This window comes from Typopeltis vanoorti, chromosome 4 (assembly GCF_054136105.1).
Source record: "Typopeltis vanoorti isolate ZY-2024b chromosome 4, IOZ_Tvanoo_1.0, whole genome shotgun sequence".
NCBI lineage: Eukaryota > Metazoa > Arthropoda > Arachnida > Uropygi > Thelyphonidae > Typopeltis > Typopeltis vanoorti.
Genome location: NC_143552.1, coordinates 138,639,962 through 138,666,167, shown reverse-complemented (window position 1 = coordinate 138,666,167; position 26,206 = coordinate 138,639,962). Strand labels below are relative to the sequence as shown.

The window sequence follows — 26,206 nt, the reverse complement described above, 5'->3', positions numbered from 1 at the left end:
AGAACATCAATGCTACATCCCTTTATAAAATAATAAAAAAGAGTCTAGTCTCGTGTAATAAGTAGTGGACACGAACCACAGAATCTTCTGCTGGAAGACATTTCTTTTACATCGATGCCATTTTAAATTTGAATTCTTATTCAAAAAGACCGTCGAAGCGATACTATATCGCTCTAATTTGAACAGGACTAACTGATTTCTTCAGAAAAAATTTGGGAGGTCTGATCCTCGTTAATTGTAAACAATAACTGTGTTTATCATATATGTACCAATCTTATATCTACCAACCACTGCAGCATGTGGTTTGCATATCTTGTGAAATCATTTGTTGTTATTCTGTCTCTTCAGCAGTCGGTTCACGGAGAATAATATGTAAATTTCAGACCAAATATTTGGTTGTATTATTATTACTTGACACCTCCATGGAGTCCAAGGACTCATCGTGGGAGGGCACACTACTCTACTTCGCTAAAACATCTCATCCTCTCCACTACTACTTAACTCTCCAACTACACTACTACCATCAACGTCATCTATCGCCCATCGGCACCAACAACAGGTTTTGTCTGTAAATTGCGTGTGTTCGCTAGGCCGATTTGTCTGTATGAAAAATCTGAGTTTTTGGGAGGGAAAAACCTTGCTTCCACCATATGAGATCGGCTAACTCACTTTCAACTGAAAAAGCCCATATAAGGATTTCTCTTCGTCACAACGAGAATCGAACCAAAATCTTTTTCCAATTGAAGGGCGCAATGTTCCGCTATTCTTCCAATTGCGCTACGGCGGCTAATAATAAACCTTACTGTGTCTACATACTCACATATTGTATTTTCTATGTAACAAGTTCCTCTAAAAACTCGTTAATAAAATAAAGTACAGAATGGTTAATCATGCTGCAAAACTAATAGTTATTTACTCGCATTAATACTATTAGCATTGTTAAAAATATAATCATAGTAAGAGCAGTTATCGTTCTAAACTGAATATGAGAATACTCTTTAAATGTAGGATCGAATAACGTTCAAAATTTATCATAAAAAATGAAATTATTTATATTGTGATTCATACTAGAGGACTTCTAAACCCTCCTGCAAAATAGGCAAATCAGCTCATGAACACACTCATGTCTACTCTGTATATATTCTGTATTATGTCTATATAGAAATAATACAGAATATCACACTACTATCACCTGGATTAACATTGGCCCAAAAAAAAAAAAAAAAAAAATGCTGCATTAATAAATGTGTAGTAATGGATTAAGCCACTCGAGAGCCTTTGCAGTTTTCTACTCCCTCCACCCACCCAAAAAAGTCTTCATTATGGCCAGTTAGTTTCTCCCTAACATTTCGGAAATTTCACTGTAGTTTTGTATGCCACTGGCGTTAATACAGTATTTAAATCTTCGGGGAAGATTCTCCAGCTAGTGATCATGAGTTTATGTCAATATGAGGAAGAAATAATGCTCAAATAACCAATCACAATTTGCAAAGTTATGCACGTTGTTTGCAGCAATAAATACAGGGTGATTCAGAACTCTTGGGCCAAACTTTAAGGAGTGATAGAACACATCTAAACAAGCACTTTTCGTCGTACAATGCATGATCCGAACTGAAGCGGTGAAGCGCTAGGGGGTTAGCAACTACTGTGTCAGGAAATGAAGAAACACAAGAATGACAGAGAAGATTTGAAACAATTGCAGAAATTACAGAACATAAATTAAAGAATTTTATTGAACAAATTACAGAAACTGCTCAAAAGAGCGACCGCCAACATTAATGCAGGCTTCACACCTTCGACATGGTGATTGGCATACATTGGCGAAAACACCAGGCATTTCTCGTACAGTGGCAGCGGCAATAGAAATCCTGGCAATAGGTCCTCATTGGAATCGATGGAGCTATCGTAGATCAGACTTTTCATACGGCCCCATGGGAAAAAGTCCAGACATGAGAGATCGGGCGATCGTGGCGGCCAAGCGATGGGACCAATCCATCGTCTCGGAAATGTTGCATCCAAGGCGTTCCGCACATCCACGCTGAAACGGGGTGGCGCTCCGTCGTGTTGGAACCACATACGTGTTTGAATGTTTGCTAAAACAGGCTTCAGTAATTCTGGCAAGACCTCTTGTAAAAATACGAGGTACATTCTCCCATTCAGTCGTGCTGGCAGAAGGTATGGGCCAATCAAATGGTGATGTAGGATTCCAACCCAAACATTTATGGAGAAACGCCACTGGTACGAATGTGGACGTGTGGAGTGCGAATTTCTGCTCGCCCCCCCCCCCACACACGATAATTGTGGGTATTAAAAATGCCCTCACGTGTAAAGGTGCATTCGTCAGTGAATAAGACAAGTGCATCAAAGTCTGGCTGCACTGCAGTCTGCTGCGGGAACCATTGTACAAAATCCACACGAGGCGTAATCTGCAGGTGTCAAGGCGTGCACCCTCTGTGCATGGTAGGGGTGTAATCGTTCGTCTCGTAGAACTCGCCACACCGTCGATTGGGGCACACGTACGGCATAGGAAATTGCTCGCGTACTACATTCGGGACGATTTGCAACCCTACGTAGAATTTCATTTATAACACGTGGCGCCTTCACACTCCTTGCACGCCCTGTATCCTGCATGCCTGACAAAGGAGCCCATTTCGTACAGATACCGGTGCAATCGCTGATTGGTGCATAAACGATCAGGTATGCGTCTGGTCGGAAAGCGCTCTCGGTACAGCCTTTGGGCTTCCCTTGCATTCCCGTTCGCAACTCCGTAAATGAAATGCATGTCAGCCTTCTCCTGATTTGTGAAAGAATCCATCATTTTTTGCACTCCACGGTAGAAATAACGACGACTGCAAAAAACCATCGCTTATAAGTGTTCACAGGAAAGCACCCTCTAGCGCTTCACCGCTTGAGTTCGGATCATGCATTGCATGACGAAAAGTGTGTTCTATCACCCCTTAAAGTTTGACCCAAGAGTTCTGAATCGCCCTGTATACATTACCGGGCCCATACTGCAGTGTTGAGAATGGTGATAAATCGACGAGAATTTGTTTGTCCATATTGAGAAATGTAGAGGGCAGCAAGAAGTAAAATAAAAAATCGTTAAATGCTCCGACAGGTAAAAATCACCTTTTCATCAACTTTGTTGGCAGTTTGCCAAATATGGTAGAACAACAGACCTTGAGGATGGATCATGATGGAGGAGAGAAGGATTTATAAACACGTAATTAGTTTTCATTCTGGATACGAAAATATCTTGTTACATTGTCTGTCACCTTTTGGAGCAAATAAAATTATCAGTAAGACGGTATGATTTGCTGGCGTAATTGGAGATTATTGTTATAACATGCGATTGACATAATTAACATTCTTCAGTATTTAAATAACGTCTCACAAAAAATAAGTAAAAATAAATAAATAAAAATAACAATAATCTCCTATCACACACTGGATTGACGTTTTACGCACGTATCCAATCTATGATTCACAACGACATAATCCTGACCGCGAGAATATATTGATAAAATGGTTTAAAGTGATAGTCCGCAATCAAATTATTGGTTATCAATCGATAAATTGATTTAAAAGCATCTATATAAAATCATATATTCAAAAGACACACTTTCAAATACCTGTAGCTATGAATTATGTTTAATACTCGCACACATTAAATAAGCGAATTCTCTAGCTTCTAAATTAGTAGAAGAATGGTTATAACAGATTTTTTTTTTCTTCTATGAAATTGAACAGTTCTAAACACTGGAATCAGAATATCAGATGATTGTCTTCACCATTTATTGCAAATTGGTATATCATCTTTGGAACACTACTTTATGAAAATTGTAACATTTATAGGAAACCAAATATTTGTACGTTTTATTGTCAGCTATTTTCTGATACAATTTCCTCCTTTTCCTGAACTCCTTCAGCCTATCTTCTCAGCTGCATCAGTTTCACATGTTATGAGTGTCCAATTGGGCTCAAGAACTGCACTTATACTTAAAACGAATTCTTAACAAGGAATAATAATAATATTAATCAACCAAATTTACAAGACTTAAGTCGATTATTATAGTAGATTACTTATGTTTTTGTAGAGCTGGAGAAGTCATATGATATGGTGCCCAGAAAAAAGCTTTTCAAAACACTACACTTATGTGAGGTAAATGGAATATTTACAGAGCGATACATAGTCCTTATTTAAGTTGTAAGTCAGCAGTTAAAATTGAAGGAAATACAGGAAGATGCTTGGATGTAAAATCAGGGTTAAGACAAGGATGCACATTATCTCCACTCTTATTCATCATCTATATGGATAACATTATCAAAGAAAGTGGCATTAAGCCTGATATTAGAATTGGAAGTGTCAAACTTAGTTGTTAGTTGTTTCCTTTATGCAGGTGATACTGTACTCCTAACACATCTAGTGCAAGTCTCCATGATTCTCTAACCAAATCGAATAACAGTTGTAACAAATGTGGCATGAAAATCAGTAATAAAAAGACCAAAGCTATGAAAATAGACAGGAGCATAGAAATCTTCAATTGCATTCTGAATGGAGATCCTATAGAACAAGTAAATTATTTCAGCTATTTAGCCAGACTTTTTAGTGAAGGCGTCAAGTTAAATCTAGAAATCGACAATAGAATAAGCAAAGCTGGTGTGGTGGATAGCCAGCTGAATAAATTTATATGGAATAAGAGAGAAATAAGCCAAAACACTAAAATAGCAGACTAGTTTTAAGTTATGGATCCTAGAGTTGGGTTACAAATAAAGCAATTAATCCAAGATTAGGGACCACAGATATGAGAGTTCTTAGAAAAATTTGAGCCCTGAACAGATGGCATCAATGGTAGAATCATATTAAAAATGAAGGCATTAGGAAGGAACTTGACATTGTTAGCATTCAAATATGTACTGACAAGTAATAGACTAATTTGAATTAAAAGTGTGGGCAGGAGATTAATAATAATGTAAATTAATCATGCAGCCTGAACATCCCTTGAGGGTACATATCAGGAAATTGATGATGATGAACTTTATATACGAATAACTGTCATAGTTTTGTTGCGCTTTGAGCCTCCTTCCTGAAACCCGGATTTTTCATCAGAACAAGCACATCAACCGTAGAATACTTACAATTGCCACAATAGACTAACCTCATAGACTTTCTTGCTACACCCATTATTGCAACCAAACCAATTTGCGCTTGGGAAATCAATCTCTCCTCTTAATTACATAAAGTAGTATGGGCCTGGTACATTTGCAGCATAAAAATGGTCACTATCTTACACTATCTATCTTACTATTATCTATCACTGCTAACTATCTTAAACCTCCCCCCCGTTATCTCTGAAACATAAAACAATGTCTTTCTATCCCAAGTTTAAAATCTTAAAAAATATATATCTTGAAAATTCTTGAATTCCAAGATTGTATTGTGTGTGTGTGTGTGTGTGTGTGTGTGTGTGTGTGTGTGTGTGTGTGTGTGTGTGTGTGTGTGTGTGTGTGTGTGTGATTTCCATCTTGTTTTATTTTATTATTTCCTAGTTACTTTAAAATCGTAAAATTCTCAGAACTGAACAAATTCCAAAGTCAGTGTTCTCCGTTTAGCATTTAAATTTCGTATATCTGATCTCATTCTTCACAATATCCAAGAGATGCTCTTTACGAATATTATTTGAAATCTTATCTAGATTTAAAGTGACATCACACATGTATACTAAACCAATCTGCATCAAATTAAGGTTAAAGTTCTCCGTTTACGTCCTATCTCCAACTGGTCATGTTACGTTTCAAACTTCCAAGAACAATAGGTAGAAGAACAAAAACTAATTTATAGCTTCTTTCAGCGAAAGAGAGTATGTGCTATTTCATGTTTCGTAGAGTAGATCTAACAAAAGATATTCTTAGCTAAAAAAATAATAAATAAATAAACTTGTAGGCTCAAAATTCTTAACTTACAAAATTAGCATATCATTTGTAAATATAATAAATAATAAATCCACTAACGCCTTTTATCCCCTATAGGAAGCAGGTGAGGCCGTTTTAATCGAGTTGCGTTACATTATAATACACTCAATTAACAGTGAGTAAGTTATAATGCAACGAAATTTAAAAAACTACAATCTCTGAGATATTTTTGTTTTTTTTCGTATTTAGATGAAGCGAATGAAACGATTTAGAATTAATGCAAAATGTTAAATGAAAACTACATAGCAGTATTATCTACCCTATATATATAAAATGATAAGCCCTTTTATGTAACGTTTTTTGTCAAGTTATTTTAAACGTTTTGAACTCAGGGGCTACCCTGAGTGTCGAGTCTTCAAAATTTGAGGATCAGAATTCAAGGAGAACCGGCCTACCAGTCCAGAACTTGCCCCCCCCCCCCCAAGGCGATTCAAGGCGAACCGCCCTATCAGTCCGGAACACGGGGGGTTTGGGCGCCGTAGGAGCCGGGGGGAGCCCCCTTGTATTATATATTTCACTATACATATTTATATATTTCACTATTATTTCACTATATATATTTATATATTTCGCTATTATTTCACTATATATATATCATTATATATATATATTATATATTTCACTAGTTATTATATATTTCCCTAGTTTTTCACTTGTATATATATTATATACAAGTGAAAAATATAAATTTGGTATCGTATTTAGTTTTAGTATCGTATTTAGATATTGCAAAATATTAAATTCACCACTAAATATTAAGAGGACAATGCCAAAAATTAATTTCATTTCTTACTTTTTCGTGAGTTTATGCTAGTAGTTTGGTGTTATTACACTTATAATAGTTATTATTCGAATGAGTAAAATTCACTATATAACTGTATCTTTCTTATTTCGTAGTTATGCTGGAATTTTTTTAAATGATAATATTGAACATATTCAGGTAGTGTGTGTTACAAGAAAAATAAATTTTATACAATAATGAATGATTTAAAAATGTACACACATATTTATATAAACATTACTATTTTTTATTTCCTTCATCATGTGTATTAAAGTACTGACAAGTCATACATATCGTGAACAGCCTTGTCATTTTGCCATATTTAATTGTAATAAACGGGGTATATACCATTTAGAATAAATTGATTCCTGCAGTAGCGACAAATAATGGAATAGCATTCCAGTGGTCACGTGATTTCCAACAATTGACGCTTCGGTTTAGTAGTTCATTTGAAGAGCTTTGCTTATTGTAGCAAAGAGGGCGCTGAAATATAAATAACAAAACCACTACTTTTGTTTCGGCACAGAAGTAGGCCTTAGCATGGATGTGTTGATAGTAAAAGTTGTGTCACTTTTTCTGCTTCTCTTGGGAACATTTGTAACCGGAATTCTGCCTATTTTCATTAAACGAAAGGAAACTCAATGCACCTGCAGTCCTACCGCATGTACTTGCGCATCAAAAAGAAGAAATAGGGTGATATCTTTTCTTTTATATTTTGGTGGCGGAGTTTTAATTGCTGTGACATTCATCCATTTGTTACCTACAGCTCGTAAGGATTTTGAAGATGCAAACAAATCGCTGTCTCAAAGCGATGACAAACATCACGCAGAATTTCCGTTACTAGAATTTATCGTCTGCTGCGGATTTTTTGTAGTTTATCTCATCGAAGAAGTAATTCATGCAATATTTGATCGCAGACATAATTCTATATTAAAAAATGCCAATGCGAATCATACGAAGACTAAACACCCAAAAGTGGATAAGGAAAACAATGATGTTTACAAATCAGAATATCCTGAAAGTAACGGAGCCAATTTTTCTATTTCTGGGTTACTTACAATTATAGCTTTGTCTTTTCATGCAATTTTCGATGGGTTTGCTATAGGTCTACAGAAAACTGAACTGGGAACTTGGATGCTGACTATTGCTGTGGCTGTTCATAAACTGGTGATAGCTTTTGTCATCGGATTGGAGATGTTTGCGGAAGGTGCAAGAAAACTTCAAGTAGTTCTGTATATGTTCGTATTTGCCCTAATATCCCCTTTAGGTATAGCTATAGCTGTTGTTACCGATATAAATATATCTCAGAATTCTGAATCAGTGTCGGGAATTTTGAATGCTTTAGCTACAGGCACAGTACTGTATGTTACTTTTTTCGAAATCCTTCACAGACCACCACTTTGTAAGTTTCATGGATTATTGAAGCTTCTTGCTACGTTTTTAGGATTTTCTTTAATGACTTCTCTACAGTATGCTTTAACTTTCATTGAGTGAGATAAATCCTTTTTTTTTATTTTATTTTTTATAGTTGAGTGTTGGTAAATGGATACGATAATATATAATATGAGAAGCAGAAACTATCGATGAATGCTGTATTCTTATTCTGTTACTCTACATCTTAATTTGCTAAGATGTAAGTTGCTACACGATGCTTTTATATTTTATATTTTCAAATAATATTCACAGCAACATTTTTAAAATTAGATAAAATCAATGTAAATAATGTAAGTTTGTTGTCTTACATGTTGAAAATAAATAAGTTATCTTGTTCTGTAGGTTTATTTATTTCACATGGGGAAATCGTTTGGCTCCCAAACTTGAATGAATCACATGAAAATATTGGTATAATGTACAGATTTTAAACCTTAGTTCTATAAATGCAGTATTTCTTAATTCTTATTTCATGGGGGGTACTGTCTGTTGTGTGACATCAATGCATTTAGCAATAAATAATTTTTTTGTAAAAAATATTTCCGTAAATATTTGAAAATAGAAATATTTATGAAAAATATGAAATGAACATCTGCTTTCCTTATGAAATTTAATTAGTAAAATATTAAACCATCTGAAATATTATAACATAAAAATAAAATTAACTCATTTAAAGTAACTGTCATATTTGCATCTCTTCGTAGGTGGAAATAAAGAGGATATGAGTTCATTTGCACTGCACACGTATACTGCTTGCTGTATATGTATATGTTCGATATTAATAACCACTAATATAGACGTCAGTTATTGTACAATACTTTTATAGAGTGCTGTACTGTTGTAATGCATACTAATTAATCGTTTGCATTACATTAAATATCGGGTTACTTTTAAATGACGGAGGGAGGGAGGGTGAAGGCGGTATGGAAAATGTGACATTTTGTGAGTGGGGGGAGGAAGAGGAATATCTAAATTCTAAAATAATGACAGGATTCAAGGAAGTAAACATGTAGTTCGAAGAACGTTCTGAATTTAATGGCTCCATTGTGATAGTGTCTAAAAGAGATATGTTAGTGAAATAGAAAACAAAAGATACTTTGAAATCTCTACATAATCTCTCTCCCGTTCAATATATTTTCCTCTACTCGCCCTCTTTACAGAGGTGAACAAAGTACTCACTGGATACACTTAAAAGGAGTCATCAGCTTAGGAAATCCCTAGAAGAGTATGGAATCAAGTCTGAGCTGTAGGGAAGATGTTTCGCAACTTCTTCAAGGTCTTCACATATGATGTTGAAGACATATCACACGAGAACGAAAGCGATCACACATATTCGAAGAGTCGGATATCAAGTCGTGTGACACATCCCCTTTCGGAACCCTCTCTCCTCGTAACTTCTCGACATATTCTAAAAATCTTAAAAAATTATTTTAAAAAAAACGTCAATGCAAACTGAATCAGTTATTTACTTATCGGATAATTTCTAAATATGGCCAGTGTGGAATTATTATCTGTAATTATCGTAGTTTTAAAACTAGAAATAATATGTATATACATCGAACACACACACACACACACACACACATATATATGTGTGTGTGTGTGTGGTACTATGTGGTACCATATGGTACTATATTGCATTTCTTTCCTTTCTATATCTGTATGTAATATTAAGTGATGGTGATGATGATATATATAGCTGTCTGTAATTTGATGCTTTTTATAACCTGAATGATCAGCTGTTGCTCTAAGTTATGATTGACTTCACTAAGTGCTGTCTTTGACTTGGTCAAGAGAGCTTTTCCTTGGTCTGGCATATATATATGTGTGTGTGTGTGTGTGTGTGTGTGTGTGTGTGTGTGTGTGTGTGTGTGTGTGTGTGTGTGTGTGTGTGTGTGTGTGTGTGTGTGTGTGTGTGTGTGTGTGTGTGATTATTATCTATAATTATCGTAGTTTTAAAACTAGAAATAATATGTATATACATCACACACACACACACACACACACACACACACACACACACACACACACACACATATATATATATATATATATATATATATATATATATATATATATATATATATATATATATGCCAGACCAAGGAAAAGCTCTCTTGACCAAGTCAAAGACAGCACTTTGTGAAGTCAATCATAACTTAGAGCAACAGCTGATCATTCAGGTTATAAAAAGCATCAAATTACAGACAGCTATATATATCATCATCACCATCACTTAATATTACATACAGATATAGAAAGGAAAGAAATGCAATATAGTACCATATGGGACAGAATAACTCGCCTTCAGTTGAAAATTCGTTATGAAGGTAATTCTCGCTGGAAGGAATAAATCGAACCCGGGTCTTTCTCATCGTCAGTACTAACTGAACTACGGAGGCTTCGCGGCCGCTGATAATGATTCCATACCGTACCAAAGAACAAAAATGCCACATCACCAAATCGTCACATCAAACCTTCATGAAAACATCCAGACAAATTTATGGTCTATAGACTTCGTATTTCAGTCTCCTTTCTGAGGAGGCTGAAATACAATTACCAGTTCGCTCTCGAAACTGAAAAAATTATGTGCCTTTCTTAATTTCAGCACTAAATGCACAAGTTTTGAAATAAACAGAAAGATATTTCACAGGCCATTAAACATGGAAAAGTGTCTTTACTTTCAATGCAGAAAGAACTAGATTTCAGAACAAAAACATTAAAAATATCTCAGCGCTATTTTTGGTTCTCAACGTGTTCAAATATATCACTAAATGATAGAAACAATGTCTGACAAATCAGACAAACAAAAAAAAAAAAAAGGAGATTAAAAATAGTTTTCTCGGACAATAAATGAATAAATAAAATAAAATAGATATGAATAAATAAAAAACCTCATTGCAACAACTTCGGATGGTTATTCCAAATAAATAATAAAAAAAAAAGATTATCACAGAATAAAAGCCAAAAGGCTATTTTTCTGGCAACCTTAATAATAATGAAGGGGATACAAATCCTTTGATGTTTATCTGCCAGTAAGCGAAACGCTAAGAACTAGAACTAAGATCTATGTCTATGAGTTTCATACCGAAAAACTATCGGCAAATCCAAGTGTAAGTAACCACTTGGTAGTACAACACCAAGGCAACTCATATCAAAGGTGGAGCAAGCTCCCTCACTATCCTTGATATTTTTCTCATAATGTAAAAATAAAATAACATTGAATTCTATTATAAAGAATATTATATGAATTATATTCTATGTTATCATATACAGGCACACATGGCATTCGTATAGTGAAGGTATGTAAGTTCTTTTTACTTAAACCTTGTTATCTTCCAGGTCTACCTACTCACTGATGAGACCTCAAAAAAGGTTGAAACCGGTCTGGGTTACATTATGAGGAGAGGGTAGTGACCTCTCCTCATAATGTAATTACAGTATTACATCCCTTAGGGGCTGTGTTTTTACATTATGAGAAAAATATTAAGGACAGTGAGGGAGCTTACTCCACCTTTGATACGTGTTGCCTTGGTGTTGTACTACCAAGTAGTTACTTACACTTGGATTTGCCGATAGTTTTTCGGTATGAAACTCATAGATCTTAGTCCTAGTTCTTAGAGTTTCGCTTACTTGCAGATAAACATCAAATAATTTGTATCCCCTTCATTAAAAGATTATCACGTTTGCATATATTAAATTACTTTGCATGTCTCTTAATAAAACCCTTTAAATGGATATCTCATACCACAATCATCCCAACAAACCAAAGTTAGCCATAAACTCACCACTCCATGCCGAACATAAGTATAAAATCAGCCAACTCCTCTTATTATTTTTTTAAAGCACAAGATGAGGAGGAGGGAGAGTGCTGAACTCCTCCGCATTATATTTTATGTGTAAACAAAACACTGCCTACTAAAGGGAAAGTTAGAGATCGGTGGTGTAGAAACTGGACAAGTCGGCATAAAAGCCAAACCGAAAAATCTGATCTATTTGCAATAGTTATTCCGATGCATCAAACAGGTTTCGTTTGGATTTTATTACGGCCAAAACAACTAAATCTAAGGGCAGTATATTATGTCTATTAAGTGCGTGTGTATTCTCCAGCAAGTTTGTTAAGGCTGCTCTCTCTCTCTCTCTCTCTCCCCATATTCCTACCATTTTAGAAATTCAGCCTTGACACCGAGACGATTGTTCTACACTGTTTCAGAGATTGTGAAAACGAGAAACCAGGAATGACGAACGATTTTTTTTTCATAATTAAAGACAACTAGTCATGCTTTGACTACTATCAGACAAATAAACCTTGAAACTCCTTACAGAAGAGTTCATTTCCGTGATTCCGTGAAATTTCACTCTGATCGAGATAGTTTTATGAGGTACGTTTCGCAAAAATAAAAACAAGCACCTATTAGCTTCGTTAGTAATCACAGACAGCTATGCATAAGTTGTGACAGAATGTGATATGGGATGGGATCCTTAAATAACATTGCACTTTTTTGGATTTTCCCTCCCCAGACAAAAAAAATAAAAAATAAAATAAAAAATATAAAAAAATAATTAAATAAATAAATAAGTTTGAATTACTCTCTTTAAAATTTACACATGAATTTGTTAATATTTTACTAATTCTTAAACTCCTGAATTCCATTAGAATTATATTTTTATAGTTTCAAAATATGCTCGGTTTCCAATCCGAAAATGTCAAATTTATTTAAAAAATGCATCGCATTCTTTGTGATGCGATATCCTAGATATATTTACGTCACAAAATATACTTATAACACTCCCATTCCCTCATAATGTCATTTTATAAAAAAAAGTAACTCCTATTTCGGATATTTTCATACCAAAATTGTACAAAACTATGTGATTGTTCAAATACACTAAAATATTAAACTTGCCTAGATTGCCTAAATTTGCTTATTAAGGTTTTAGGTTTCAATTTAAGTAACTCGACAAAATTCTTTCTTTCGTCAAGCTTTGATAATCCTTTAATAAAGAAATCTTATCACGTGGAAGCAGGAAATTACTACTGGCACAGAAATACGAATGACTATCAATTGGTCTATTCTTGTAGCCACTTCTGTTTTATGGGATGATTTTTTTCCCCTGAAATTCGAGGAATTTCAGGGGAAAAAAATTATGTCACTTCCTTATGATATGGTAAATTCGAGGGTGAGGGGATGACTCTTTCATTTGAAGCTGTAGTTTCCACTAAAAGAGGAAAATCTAGTTGCGCAAAAGTGGAGGTCCTATCACTAGGATACCTATCGTCATGCTAGTAACTTGACATAAGGAAACACATGATACTTTCAAGTCTCAAAAAAATCTAAACCCGGATGTAAAACATGTGAAAAGATCAAGTTAAGGGGATAATAAATCCCTCATTATTTTTAAAGCCGAATAAGAAAATCGAAGATCGAGATCTAAGAGTTTCATGCCGATATAACTGTTTATAACTGTTTGTTATTTAAGGATCGGCATGAAACTCTTAGATCTCGATCTTCGAGTTTCATATTCGGCTTTAAAAATAATGAAACTCTTAGATCTCGATCTTCGAGTTTCTTATTCGGCTTTAAAAATAATGAGAAATTTATTATCCCCTTAACTTAATTTACGTCGCCGAAAAAAAAATAGCCTCTTGGCTCTTTAATGTGAAAAAATCGTTAATTGGAAATGGTTAACAAACTTTGAAAAAAAAAAAAAAACGTGGTGAAATACGCCACATAGAACATTAGAAGCATAACACATAAAGAAGAAGAAGAATTAGATAAATTTTTAAATCAAGAAAACATAGAAAGTGCAGTTCTTACAGAATCAAAAAAAAAAAATAAAACCTTAAACAAAAGAAGCAACTAACTATCATATGATAGTTGGTAAGCAACTATCACATCGTACATAGTGGAGCAGACAAACAAATACGTACAAATAATAATCAAATTATGGATCCAAATAATGATTTGGATTCATAAATCAATTAAAGCAAAAATAACTGGAATGAAAGAATAGTGGAAGTGCGATTAAAATTAAATAAAGCAAATTTAACAGTTGTTGGAGTGTATCCCTCCTGAAGAAGGAATGAAGAAGAAAATGATGACTTTTACAAACAGTTATAAGAAATACATGGAAAATTAAATAAAAAAGATAATATAATTAAAGCTGGAAATCTTAACGCCAGAATAGGAATGAAAAAAATTAATAATAATGTAGAAAAAATTGGAGAATCGACAGTAACCAAAAATGAAAAACGACTTATTGATTATAATATATCATAATTAAAAAATAATGAATACATTCTATAAGTATAAAAATATACATACATGTACATGGTGTGCAAGAGAACAGAAATCAATAATAGACTATTTTATTGCAAATGAAAAGCAGCAAACCTTTTCCTAGATGTTAAAGTCTGGAGAGCACTAGAAATAGATACAGATTTAGTGCAGGCAAAATTAAGGTTTCTGCCAAACTAGTAATAAAAAATAGAAATAATAATAATAATAATAATAATACATAAATAAATAAATAAATAAACTGTAGAAACAAAATCTAATTACAAAGTAAGACTACCAAACAATTTAATATAAAACAACACACTACAGCATTTTTACCAAAAATATACAAGAAAATGGAGACATTGATGAAGAATAGGATAATATGAAAGAAATGATTACATCAACAGCATATGTCTAGGTACACATAAAAATCATAATATATATATATATATATATGTAGAAAGTTTTTTTACCTTGTAAAATACGTTAAAGATACCAAGAAATTTTATACTTGGTTTTAATCCTTTCCAAGTAAGCAAAACAATGTTTTGCGCGTGAAATATATTCACGTCTGAGCTACTTGTATATAGAGGCTAATGATTTTATATCACTTGCCTTAGTATGTATCTTATAATGCAAAGCACGCCCTTTCAGGCATGTATAATGCAATGCATAATGGGAAGGGCTACTACCCAGATTGGTTTCGACCTTTATTGAGAAACTTTGGAAAAGGATTAAAGCTAAATATAAAGTTTCTAGGTATCTTTAACGTATTTTACATCAAGGTAAAAAACGTTCTACATCTTTTTCTCATCCAGAGACTTTTATTAAGAAGGTCAAGCACCTTTTGTCTACTTGTATATGATATATATATATGACTTCTGCATTACCTCAACCTCGGTACCTATCTCCAACAGGAGGATGCAACTCAAAATCAATGAAACAGTCTCAACCCAACGGAAAATCCTCGCTGGAGTTCCTCAAGGATCACTGATAGCCCCGATACTGTTCAACATCTATATGGCAGACATCCCTCAAAATCCTTTCACATCCACCATCGCCCCGTATGTAGATGATACGGCTATTCTAGCCAGATCTCACCAACCATATCTCGTTACCAAATCTCGTTACCAAAACACTACAAGACACCATCCTGAATCTAGAAAAATGGTTTAAAGACTGGCGACTACAATTAAACCCCCCAGAAAAGCAAAACGATACTCTTCACAAGAAGACGAACATCCCCCAAAGGAGACATCACCCTGTTCAACTCCAAAATTCCCTGGAAAACTGAAGCAAAATACCTCAGAATAATTCTCGATAAGCGATTATGCTTCAACAGCCACATCAAGAGCACATGCACCAAAGCTTCAAAAGTTATCGCCCAGCTATACCCCTTGATCAACAGACACAGCAAATTAAGCTCAAGAAACAAAATACTACTGTACAAGACAGTGATCCGTCCCACAGTTATATACGCCTCCCCAGCCTGGAGCCATATCTCCAAGACAAACATCCCCAAGCTACAAAGACTACAGAGCAAGTGCCTGCGAATGATACTGGGCGCCCCGTGGTTCACCAGGAACGCCCAGATCCACCGGGACATAAATATCCCCTACATCTCTCCACTACTACGCTCCCTAGCAGTAAAATATTTTTATGAAGACATCTACGCATCCAACCCAACTAATACAGCAAGCCGAAAACTATGACGGTAATGACCACTGGAAACATAAAATACCGAAAGCCATCCTAACACTCAACGACGAATAACCACTTCTGCCCACTCAGGGCGAGCTAAAATAGCTCACAAATCTCTCCCATCACTGCTCCCGAAATAGACAACAGGGAATATGAAAAGCGTCAAGCTTCACCCTCTGCGCCATATATGTCCTGCGTTTTGCGTCCTACCTCGGTACCTAGGTGATGGGGAGTGATCTACCATGAGATGCGGTGATTAATACCCTTGGAGGGTAATGCTGTAGCCAATGAAGTTCTAACTGAGGTTCGGCTATTGCTGTTACCCTCCTGCCATGATCAGAGCTTTAATAGCTCAATAACACCTCATCCCTACACTGTCCTCTACAAATAACGGGGAAGATGAAAAGCATTCTTGCTTCGCCCCTTTAAGCCAGTCCTTATAAGGACCTCGGTATCTCTCCTGGGTCTGGCTCTCACGGAAGAGACCTCAAAATAAAGGTTGAAACCGGTTGGAAGCTTGTGATGAATGGCAATGCTTGTAGCCCATGAAGTCAACTGAGGCACGGCTGTTGCTTTCCCCCCTTCCCCAGATGAAGGATGAAATGAGAAAAAAAAATGAAATATGAGTGGCTGTGCTCGGTAGTGGGGTGATCCTGCCACGGGGTAGAACCAACGCTGATAGTTCTTCTCAGTGGCAGGGTGAGCCTGTTACTGGGGGGGGGGGGGGGGGCAACGCTGAGTGCTCATTGTTGGGGGGATCGCAAGAGTATTTGGAGGCTGACCTGTACTTAAACAGCCAAATAAAGGTCGAAACCGGTCTGAGTAGTGGCCCTTCCCTTTATGCATTGCATTGTACACGCCTGAAAGGAGATATGCTTTGCATTGTGGGATATACTAAGGCAAGTGATATGAGGTCATTAGCCTCTATATCTACATACAAGTAGCTCAGACGTGAATATATTTCACACGCAAAACTTTGTTTTGCTTACTTGGGAAAGGCATTAAAACCATATATAAAATTTCTTGGTATCTTTAACATATATATATATGACTTCTGCATTACATCAACCTTGGTATCTCTCCCGGGTCTGGTTCCCCCTGAAGAGATCTCAATAAAGGTCGAAACCGGCCTTGGGTAGTGGCCCTTCCCATTATGCATTGTATTATTGAGTTCAGCTACTTGTATATAGGAACAATGAAATAAAACCGATCATTTAAAATATAAAGATGCCCCTTAAAAGATGGGTAAGTAGAAAAAAACAAGAAAGTGAAATCCAATATAAAAAAAAGAGAACAATGGCAAAAAGAGAAACCAGAAAGAGACACAAAGAAAGCAGGGAAAAATTTGCACTAGAAATGATATATATAAAATAAGACCCAATGTCTATAAAATACTAAAGCACATGAATGCAGATATAAAAGAAACTGCAAATATAAATTGCAAAATAGATTTTAGATAATTCTTAGATTACTTTACAGATCTTTGAATAAATAATATTGACATAAAACAAATTTACAAAATACTTTAAATGATATAATAAAGATGAAAGAATTAAAGGGCAACTTAAGTAAAATAGTAAAAAAAAAAAAAAAGTAAATCAGCAGGAAAAGATGGGATGAACTCCGAATTATATAAATTTTCAGGAAAAAAAATCATCAGAGATTATTAAAATTTTTAAATAAACAAGATATATGAAAGAAAACCTGCTAATTACAGCGGTATTAGTTTACATCCTACAAAATGTATAGTAGAATATTAATGACAATTTTGAAAATATATGAAATTATATGAAAAAATATTATTGGATTGTCAAAATGGATTTAGAAAATGACGCTCTATAATGGACAGCTTTTTGTTTAAAACTATTACAGAAAAGAAGAGAATTTAATTTAGAAACCCGCCTTTTGTTTATAGATTATAAAAAAGCATTTGATAAAGTAAAAGGAGACCTGTATATTGTTTGGAATATTACAAAGAATAAAATACCTAATATTTTACTAGACAATATCGAATATATACAAAGATAATGAAATGAAAATAAAAGAAAAAATGGCTGAAAAACAGTCTATAAACCAATGAGTAAGACATGGATGTCTTCTGTCTCTAACACTTTTTAATTTAATATTATATATGTCGCCCTCGAATTGCATTAACAGCACTGGGGGGGGGGGGGGGGTACGAAATAGGATAAGTAGAGGAAAAAAGATTAGATGACCAGTCTACAGACAGATATAGTATACCATGTGTATATTGTAAGAAGTCAGATCGGATCTTGCTTAGGTATCTCAGGTTTGCCATGGCCGTACTTACCAAGTGTGACCACTGAGAAAATCAGTACAACCAGCATAATCTTATAGTAATATTAATATAGTGGAACACTTGAAAGAACCCAGGTATAGATATTTCCGGAATAATAAAATAAATACACTGTTATTTGCAGATGATCATGTAACAATATCAGATGAGGAAGGCAATTTACAAAGAGCATTATATAATTTAAACGTTATAGTAGAACAGTTTGGAATGAAAATATTCATAGATTAATGCAAACCAATGACATTTTGTGGACCAACTCCAGCTGGAAGTTATTAATAATAAAATAATAGAACAGATAAATACTTTCAGTTATCTTGGACGTGAAATATCATATGAAGGAGAAACAGACATAAAATTAAAAATTTCAAAATATTTATAGACTATATAGGCTATGTAGATCTGATAAATAGAACACTTAATCTAAATATTGCACAAAACAAAAGACGCTTGAAAATATGCAATACTTTATCTGTACCTACATTATTGTATGGCAGCGAAATTTGGGCAATAAATAAACAAGATAACTAATAATAAAATACGTAAAATGAGATTCATGAGAAGAACTGCAAAATACACATTATTAGACAGAAAACGGAACGAAGATATTTTAAAAGAACTAAAAATAAAATGAAACCTTTTGGCTCTTTATTTCATTAATAAAAATAAAATAAAATAAAATAAAAACACAACTAAACAAATTCAAACAAAATTGGATAGAACATTTAAACCGAATGGCCAACACCTGATATACTAAACAATTAATAACATATAAATCAATTAGGAACAGAATGCTGAGTAGATCTCAAAAGATGATATTACATTGAAAATGAGATTGAAAGAGATTAGCATGGTTCAGCGCCTCCGCAGCACATGTGGAAGAACGATGTAAAAATTACACTTTCGGTTAGAAAAAGTCGCGTTTGATTCTCGTCGAAAAGAATTTTTAGATTGCTTTTTATACAATTTATATGGGTTTCTTTCAATTGAAGGTGAGTTAGCCCAGGGTTTTCTAAAGCGAGCTCAGCGAATCTTGTTTACAAACATTCACTTATTTATTTATTTTTAATTAATGAATCGATGATATGATGAAATGATATGATGCTAGAAGTTACATATTACATCATACCAGACTTTGAAAAACTCTACAGTTCAAAACAACAACTGCACTGTAGTCATTAAAATGAACTTTTTTTTTTTTTAATTTACGGAGCACTAAATTGTAAAATGGTGAATGTTTATTGATTTCTTCCTTTTTTTTCATGTTTATTTTAAAGATTGAGTTCTGAGGGCTCTGCAAAAAATTTTACTTGCTTAAGGTCTCCATTTTTTAAATCTCAGAAAATTGATTTTTTAATCCCATGTACAGGCAAATCAACTTTGAGAACACAGGCAAAAAATATTAGTGGTGGTAATGGGCAGCAGATGGCGTTGCGTGTAGATGATGATGATGGTAGTTAGTTCTATGTAGTTGGTGGGTTAAAGGTTGGAGACGGAGAGTTGTAGAGTAGAGTGCTCTCCCTCGAGGAGTCCTCGAACGCCTTGGAGATGTCACGTAATAATAATAATAATACCAATACTGACTCATTGAGAGTTATAGTCTTATTTATCCCGGCATGCATCCTTGTTCTGACCTCAGTATTTTAGCCACCACTCCAAAGATGTAAATCAATCTATAATTCGATACCTTAGTCTTCGAACCTGTCATGGGCAGTGGCATCAGCTTAACCTTTCATTTTTTCTTTCTCTGGATCTTTCCAGTTGCAGGATATTCATCATAAAAAAAAAAAAAAGTCATCTATCACCTTTAGCCCTATCTAACTTTTGGAGCCGGAGCATCACATCCACATCCACTGAGTGGGATATTCAATAAATAGTAAATTCAAAGACACTGCCTGACGTGAAGAAAATTTGTCAGTGCTTTTAAAATGAATGCGAGTTAGTAGGTCTCATACGAAGTTGGAAGTGTTTTGTTATTATTATTATTATTATTATTATTATTATTATTATTATTATTATTATTATTATTATTATTATTATTATTATTATTATTATTATTATTATTACGTGACACCTCTAAGGAGTCCAAAGACTCATCAAGAGATTTTTTTTCCCCAAACTCGGTTTTTCATTCTGAAAAACCAGGCAAACTGGCCAAGAGAACACGGGTAATTTACACCCAAAAATATACATTTAGATAATAAGACGAAAACCACTTTATTCTAAATAGTGATTATGAAAACCAATCTCGACAGTTCGTAGTTTGTCACCTTGTTAACAGAATCTACTTAATACGAGGGGGGGTTAGAAAGTTCTAATATAACAAAAATGATATTTAAGCAACTGATATAACCACAACAAAGAACATACTACTAGTAGTAGAGTTATGAAGGTAGCTTATGTTCTTATATCCTTGTATGGTCTTTCTTGTGGTTATATCAGTTGCTTGAATGTCATTTTTGTTCTAGGTGTTAATCAGAACTTTCCAGACCCCCCCCCCCCCCTTGTATTTCATACTCCTCAATTTCATTCACTTCATTCACGCCTCGCTCTTCCCTTCTTGTTAGGTGGAATATCTACAAGAATGTTATCGTGGAATGCACTCTTTTATTATTTTCTAGAATCATTTCCATACATGTTTGTCAGTAAATTAACTATATTATACAGTATAATAAAAATTAATATCCTAATTGATTGATTATAGCACAGTGAATTATACAGTACATAATTATTTTCTAAGTTAAAAAAAATGGGAATAAACTTTTGAAGTTAAGAAATTGAAAAAATCCAATAATGACTTCTGTGATTTTACAACATAATGTTAATAATATATATATAATTATTACATGTATAAACAAATTTAAAATAAATAAATAAATAACGAAAAATAACGCCTATGGCTATTACTAGCTTAAATCGTGGGCTGTGCTTAGTTGTTTCCTTTTCTTAAGTATGGTTTATGTATGGTTTAGTTGGAATTACAATTGACTGTAAGGCAAACGTATTATGTATGTTCATTACACATGTTTTCCAGCTGGTTTACTTACTTTTGTAGGGATGAGAAATCAGAGTTTCCGGCTGTAAAAATCCTTACTACTAACATATGAGATCCGCTAATTCATATTCACTTCAAAAACCCACTACCCGTACCTGCTATCACATGTGATCAGTGAATGAAAGAACAAGACCTTCAAACTGCAAAAAAAAAAAAAAAAAAAAAAAAAAAATATAAATAAAATAACAAAATATCGTAAGTATACCAAAGTTCATTTGTGCCACATTTGATTAAAATATTACAAGTACATTTAATAAGAAGCGTTTCAAATCATTCGAAAATTATCCACGTATTAATATGTGACAATACCTAATAATAACTCTGTTATCCACTTCTTCAATGCAATCACAAAAAGGCATTTTACATATTTTTTTCTTTTTTTTTTTTTTTCTGCGTAATTTATAAATTGTTTGGTTGCGCAGACGACCAGGTATATTCAACTTTATTATGTGCAGTATAAAGTTGATAATAGAGCTCATTAACGTTATTATACTATGCTATATATTATATGGCCCATAATATTATATTACTTATGCTAACACTGAACAAGCAATTTTAGTACATGCAATTTTTTCCCTTTATGCTGAATATTATTTGAAAAAAAAAAAAAAATCACATATACTGAAACTGCGTGCGCACAGTTAGCAAAGGTAATATAACGTTATGTGGCATAGTACAATGTCGTTAAAGAACGTCACTATCAGCTGCACATAATTAATATAGTTGAATATAACGTGGTCGTCTGCGCAACCAAAGAATTTATAAATAAGGCAGAAGGGAAAAAAATCATAGCAAAAATACATTTTTAAATAGGGCTTTAAAAATATGAAAATACCGTTGTTTCTAATTGCATTATTATAACAACAACATAACACAAACAACTTGGTCATTCCAAACTGCAATAAAAGCACTATTATTAAAGTAATTTTTCGTCACGTACTGCAGCAAAGGTGGCGCTGAAGTATAAATAACGAAACTTACATTTCTATCAAACAATTTCTTGTTTCAGTGTAGGTTAGGATGGATGTATTAAATGTGAAAATTGTGTCACTTTTTATACTTCTCGTAGGAACATTTCTAATTGGAATCCTGCCTATTTTTATTCAGCGAAAGGAATATCGATGTATTTGCTTGCCTGCCAAATGTAATTGTTCGCCAAAGAGAAGAAATAGGGTGATATCATTTCTTTTATATTTTGGCGGAGGAGTATTAATTGCAGTAACATTTGTCCATTTGCTACCTGAGGCTCGCGAGGGTTTTGAACATGTTAACAAATCATTACCCAAGAATAGTAAAAGCCATGCAGAAGATCATAATTATGCAAAAATTCATCATGACGAAGATGATCATCACGAAGAACATCATGAAGAATTTCCGCTTCCGGAATTTATCGTCTGCTGTGGATTTTTTATAGTTTATCTCATAGAAGAAGTAGTTCATGCACTATTTGGGCACAGACATGTTTCTAACTTGAAAAATGCTACAACGAACGATCATCCAAATGTCGATAAGGAAAATAATGATAATTGCAACGATGAAGATGATAAAAACAACAACGAGAATTTTTCTCTTTCTGGATTGCTTACAATTATAGCTTTGTCTTTTCATGCGATTTTCGATGGGTTTGCTATAGGTCTACAGAAAACTGAATCGGGAACTTGGATGATGACAGTTGCTATAGCTGTTCATAAATTTGTGATAGCTTTTGTCATCGGATTAGAGATATTTGCTGAAGGAGCAAGAAAAATTCATATAATTGTATATATGTCAGTTTTTGCCTTAATATCCCCTTTAGGTATAATTGCAGCTATTGTGACCGATATGAATTTATCAGGAACTTCTAAATTAGTATCTGGAATTTTAAATGCTTTAGCTACAGGAACCGTGTTGTATGTTGCCTTTTTCGAAATCCTTCACAGACCACCAATTTGTAATTTGCACGGGTTATTGAAGCTTATAGCTACGTTTTTGGGATTTTCTTTTATGACTTCTCTACAGTATGCTTCAACTTTTATTGAATGAGACGACCTCTGAAGGGTGAGTGTCGGCAGTTAAAAATGGTAATAGTATGTAACTACAAAACTGAAAAATTATTTTTTTAAAAATATTTTTGTAATCCTAGAATTATGCCTTAATTGCTGATATGTAAGTTTTAAATATGAATGTTTTAAATGTGCATTTTTGTATTTTATTTTGAAATAACTCTGCATGTGTTATTTAAAACTAACTGAAATCAGAAATAATTCTAATTAAAATCCGGATAAACTATATATAATTTCAAATTGTTAACCTACCTTTTCTGAGAGACAAAAAAAAAAAAAAAAGTAAATTGTCCAACCACCCATTTTGTACTCTGTACTTATATTTATAACTATTGGGTATTTATTCACTGGTATCATGGCTCTTATCAGAACGCACATTTTAATACATAAAATAAATATTTTATTTTATTTTTCTTTCAAAATTTAAGCAAGTTAAATAAAAGTAATCTTGGTATACAGGTTCAATTTGTAAGCCACAGACCTACAAGACATTAATGATTTACATCTTTGACTCCATGGAGGATTTTTATAATAATAATAATCGTCTAACAATCTCCACACGTGACATGAAAGCATTCTGCATTCTTTCATCTTTATTTATATAAATATTTATGTATTTATAGAAAAGGCGTAAGCAATGTGTTTGTTTGTTTGTTGTTCTCATGAAATTATTATGGTGTTTGTCGTAATTTACGTAATGGTTAAATTGTTGAACGTAAATATCCTGAATCATGTGGGATTGCTCAATATTTACAAGTTTCATAAAACAACTAAAGAGAGTATGTTAATGAACTTCTAATTAATTGATTAAACATTTAATAATGTAATAATACTTTTAAAGAGCCTGTGTAGCTCAGTGGATGTGGCGTTTGCCAACCACGGCGTTTGGCAGCACGAAGGAAGACTTGGTTTCGAGTCTAGTCGGCGACTAGAGGAAATTTTTCTAAGCCTTTTTTCGACCGGTTCCCGAGTTAGTCGATCTCTGGCACGGGCAAGCAGGTTTTTCCTCCTGGAAACTCGGGTTTTTCGTCCTGTAAACTCAAGAAAATCGACCGTAGAACCCACATTATTTCAGACATTAAATATATTGTGTTAGGGTTAGGGACCACGAGATGGCGGCACATTTGAGCCGTCTCTCTTCACTGAGTACCGCTTAATTAGTGATAGCCTTGGGCCATCTATCTCTGATTGGTACCAGTGGAGATTGAACTGCCCACTCAGTCTCCAAAAGTTAGATAGGGCTAAATGGCCTCGCCTACTCCCCGTATACGGGAATAAAAAGGCGTTAGCTGATTTTTTTTTTATAATACTTTTAATCCCTTTGTAACTATTTAATAAAAAAAAATTAATCAGTCTTTTAAGGTTACATTTAATCAGGCGTTTAATTAGGCTTGTTTTCAATCATTTAATCAAACTCATAATGAAACGAATCAATATGCTTTTGCCCAAACTGATATGTCATGGGTTTTGCAACCTCTTGTCTGTTGAACTGATATAAAAAATTAACTAAAATTATTTGTATTTATTTATCTGTAACACCAAAAATGTAAACAAATACCTAAAGAATAATTAAATGTTCAGAGCAGCCTAAAAATGTGCTATGCTTTTCTTATGATTATCATCATCATCACCATCCTTTCAGAGATTTAGATCCAATGGCCTGCTCCAGTCTCATTCCATCTTTTTCTTGGTCGTCCCTCACTTTTACAGTATATCCTCCAGCTGGTTGGTATCGGAGTATTTTTTTTTTTTGGGGGGGGGGGAATAGTCTTGAAGTGTCATTCTTTCAATATGTTCAATCGGCTCCTTTCGGTATTCGTATACTTTGTCCAATACTAAGTCAATTTTTAGTTCTTTACGTATTTCTGTGCCCCCCCCCCCCCCCGAGAATATAAACTGCTGTCCTTCGCAGAAATTTCATTTCTCCAGTTTCTATTCTTTTTTTTTTCTTTTGCAGTTTTTATAGTCCACCATTCACTTCCGTACAATAGAGAAGGTCTTGCCATAACTTTTAAATTCTTATTCTTGTATACTTTTGAACTTGCTTAGGTTTGAAAATTATTGATCATTCCTGTTATCTTTAGGAAGTTTGGAATTTTGATATCAATGTCAGCTTCTTTTATGTATGATATTCAAGGTATTTGAAGTAGTTCATTTGTTCTAAAATTTTATTTTCGATCATGATTTGCTTCTGACTGGAAATGGTCCTTTAAAAGGCATCATCTTTGTTTTTTCTGTTGATATTTGCATTCCAATTTTTTTTAGCAATTATGCTTAAGGAGTATATTGATCTCTAGAGTTCATCTTCACTTCTTGCTATGATTATCTGGTCATCTGCAAACAAAGGGTCATCATCATCTTCCTTATACCCTCTTTTACCTTGCGGTGTGGAGGGTCCACACCGCAAGGTATTAATTGTAATTCCACACCACACCAAACAAAGGGTATTAATTGTAATTCCACGATCCTTTTTAAACGCTGGTTTTCTATTTTTCTTCCATTTCTTTACTATTTCATCTATATAGATTTAAATAAGAGTGGTCACATTGGGCATCCTTGACGGACTCCTCTGTTTATTGATTTCAATTCTGAAACTTTTTTCATTGAGTCTTACATCTATTTTGTTGT

General features: G+C 34.0%; 2 protein-coding genes and 1 long non-coding RNA gene across 4 annotated transcripts; 2 read left to right on the top strand and 1 right to left on the bottom strand.

The window, feature by feature from the left end:
* Positions 1–7,264: 7,264 nt before the first annotated feature.
* On the top strand, positions 7,265–8,525 carry LOC150107711 (zinc transporter ZIP1-like). Its single transcript, XM_090392025.1, has one exon. It carries the CDS (start codon positions 7,295–7,297, stop codon positions 8,246–8,248), a length of 954 nt encoding a protein of 317 aa, XP_090248151.1. The 5' UTR covers positions 7,265–7,294; the 3' UTR covers positions 8,249–8,525.
* Positions 8,526–9,187: 662 nt separating this feature from the next.
* Positions 9,188–25,166, bottom strand: LOC150107709 (uncharacterized). 2 transcript variants are annotated; one of them, XR_016548258.1, is made up of 3 exons: positions 23,831–25,166; positions 21,529–21,676; positions 9,188–9,601 (listed from the first exon to the last, which is right to left on the bottom strand). It is a non-coding gene; the product is annotated as an uncharacterized LOC150107709 (long non-coding RNA). The 2 variants fall into 2 exon arrangements; XR_016548257.1 differs by lacking the exon at positions 9,188–9,601 and adding an exon at positions 13,795–14,610.
* On the top strand, positions 22,529–23,712 carry LOC150107710 (zinc transporter ZIP1-like). The gene has a single exon (XM_090392024.1). The coding sequence runs from the start codon at positions 22,557–22,559 to the stop codon at positions 23,556–23,558; it is 1,002 nt and encodes a 333-aa protein (XP_090248150.1). The 5' UTR covers positions 22,529–22,556; the 3' UTR covers positions 23,559–23,712.
* Positions 25,167–26,206: the final 1,040 nt, after the last annotated feature.